Here is a 1,912-nt window from a genome sequence, read left to right as displayed (position 1 = left end):
GTAACACAGCACAAGACAGACATTAAACTCAATTAACTGATCGAATGCTACATCATCCAGTGCAGGACACTGCATCACCATGCAATCACCATGTGTGCAAAGACCTGAACGTTGATGAAGCACCAAAGGAGCCCATTGAGGAGAAGCACCGAAGAAGCCCATTGAGGAGGCATCCCACCAACACTGGTGCTGGGAGGGGGGGGCCACAGGGTGCAGCCTCCAGTTCTGGGGAGAAAGGAAGAGAGAAAAGGGGAAAATGGAGAAGGGGGAAAGACAGAAAGAAAGAAAGAAAGAAAGAAAGAAAGAAAGAAAGAAAGAAAGAAAGAAAGAAAGAAAGAAAGAAAGAAAGAAAAAAAAAAGAGGAGAGGCAAAATGCAGAGAAAATGAAATCAAGGAGGAAAAAATAAGTGATTTTTACACACAGAGAGAAGAAAAAAGCCAGGACGTGCTGCCAGCGCCCAGCAGGCCCCGCCGGGCCCCGGCGCGGCTCGCACGCACGACCGGGCCGGGCGCCAAGCGCCGGCAGCAGGGGGGCAACCGCGGCCCCCGGCGCCGCGAGCCCGCGAAGCCCCGCCCCGGCCCGGCCCGCCCCGTAGCGGCGGGCGGTGCCGAGGCGGCGGCGGGGAGGCAGCGTCCGCACTGCTCGCCATGGCGGCGAGGGGAGCGGCGGGGAGCGGGCTGCTGGGGCTGCAGGCGCGGCCGCTGGGCGCGGCGGAGCCGCTGGCCCTGGGCTCGCTGCTGGGCCGGGTGCTGCTCGTGTCCAACGTGGCGTCGCTCTGAGGCACGACGGCCCGCGACTTCGTGCAGTTCAACGAGCTGCAGAGGCTCTACGGCCCCCGCGGGCTCGTCGTGCTCGGCTTCCCCTGCAACCAGTTCGGGCACCAGGTACTGCCGGTCCGGTCCGGTCCCGTTCGGTGCGGCTCAGCCCCTCTGCTCAGGTGCTGCGGTAACCTCTTCGAAGGCCAGTTTAGTGGTGACCCACCTCGGCGAGGTACAAGGGATGCAGGCCCCGAAGTGCAGCCCCAGGTCCGCAGGGAGGAGGACGGGTGGCTGGGGTTGCGGGGGGGGGGGGGGGGGGGGGGGGGGGGATCCCGAAGCAGCAGCCCCTCTGCCTCGGGAGCCCCGACAAGGAGCTTCCTCACCACCACCCTGGGAGAGCTTAGAGCTGAAGCTGCCAGGTCCCACCTGGATTCTCACACTTTCACACTTAATTTTCGTGGTTTTTTTTTTTTTTTTTTTTCCTCTTCTTCGTTTTTCTCTCTCTTAGGAGAATGCCACAAACGAAGAGATCCTGCACTCGCTGGAACACGTTCGTCCAGGCAACGGCTACAAGCCCAACTTCACCCTGTTCGAGAAGTGCGACGTGAACGGGAAGGATGCCCACCCACTCTTCACCTTCTTGAAAGAGGCGCTGCCCTTCCCACATGACGACCCCTCCTCACTGATGACCAACCCGCAGTACATCATCTGGTCCCCAGTGTGCAGGAACGACATCTCCTGGAACTTCGAGAAGTTTCTCATCGGCCCTGACGGTGTGCCCTTCAAACGTTACAGCAGGCATTTTGAAACCATCAAGATCCAAGATGATATTGAATTCCTTCTTCAGAAAGTTCCTAAGAATGTGCTTGGTTAAACCAAAGCTTTGCTGAGATCTATTGCTGAATGTGCAAGAGGAATCTCCACCTCCTGCTTAGTTTGTTAGGCTTGTGCCTGTTTTTCTGATGGGGGGGGGGGGGAGCTGCTCGTTCTGGTGGTAAAATTCTAATGTCCTTGCAAGTTTTGCTCATGAGAGTGCATCTTCTAAATTCCTGAAGTGTACTTGATGTTTTAAAAGTTGCATGTGCATGTTTGGAAAGCTACTGCAGGGAAAGCAGCTTTGTGCCTCTGAATAAAAAATGCGTACTTTCTCTAA

At 56.9% G+C, this 1,912-nt stretch overlaps 1 protein-coding gene across 1 annotated transcript; it reads left to right on the top strand.

Annotated features, from left to right (window-relative positions):
- Positions 1 to 619: 619 nt before the first annotated feature.
- GPX1 (glutathione peroxidase 1) lies at positions 620 to 1,912 on the top strand. Its single transcript, XM_062585837.1, has 2 exons — positions 620 to 885; positions 1,268 to 1,912. The coding sequence occupies exons 1-2, from the start codon at positions 649 to 651 to the stop codon at positions 1,631 to 1,633; spliced, it is 603 nt and encodes a 200-aa protein (XP_062441821.1). The 5' UTR covers positions 620 to 648; the 3' UTR covers positions 1,634 to 1,912.

This window comes from Rhea pennata, chromosome 12 (genome assembly GCF_028389875.1).
Source record: "Rhea pennata isolate bPtePen1 chromosome 12, bPtePen1.pri, whole genome shotgun sequence".
NCBI classification, from domain to species: Eukaryota; Metazoa; Chordata; class Aves; order Rheiformes; family Rheidae; genus Rhea; species Rhea pennata.
This window is presented reverse-complemented; position numbering and strand designations above follow the sequence as displayed.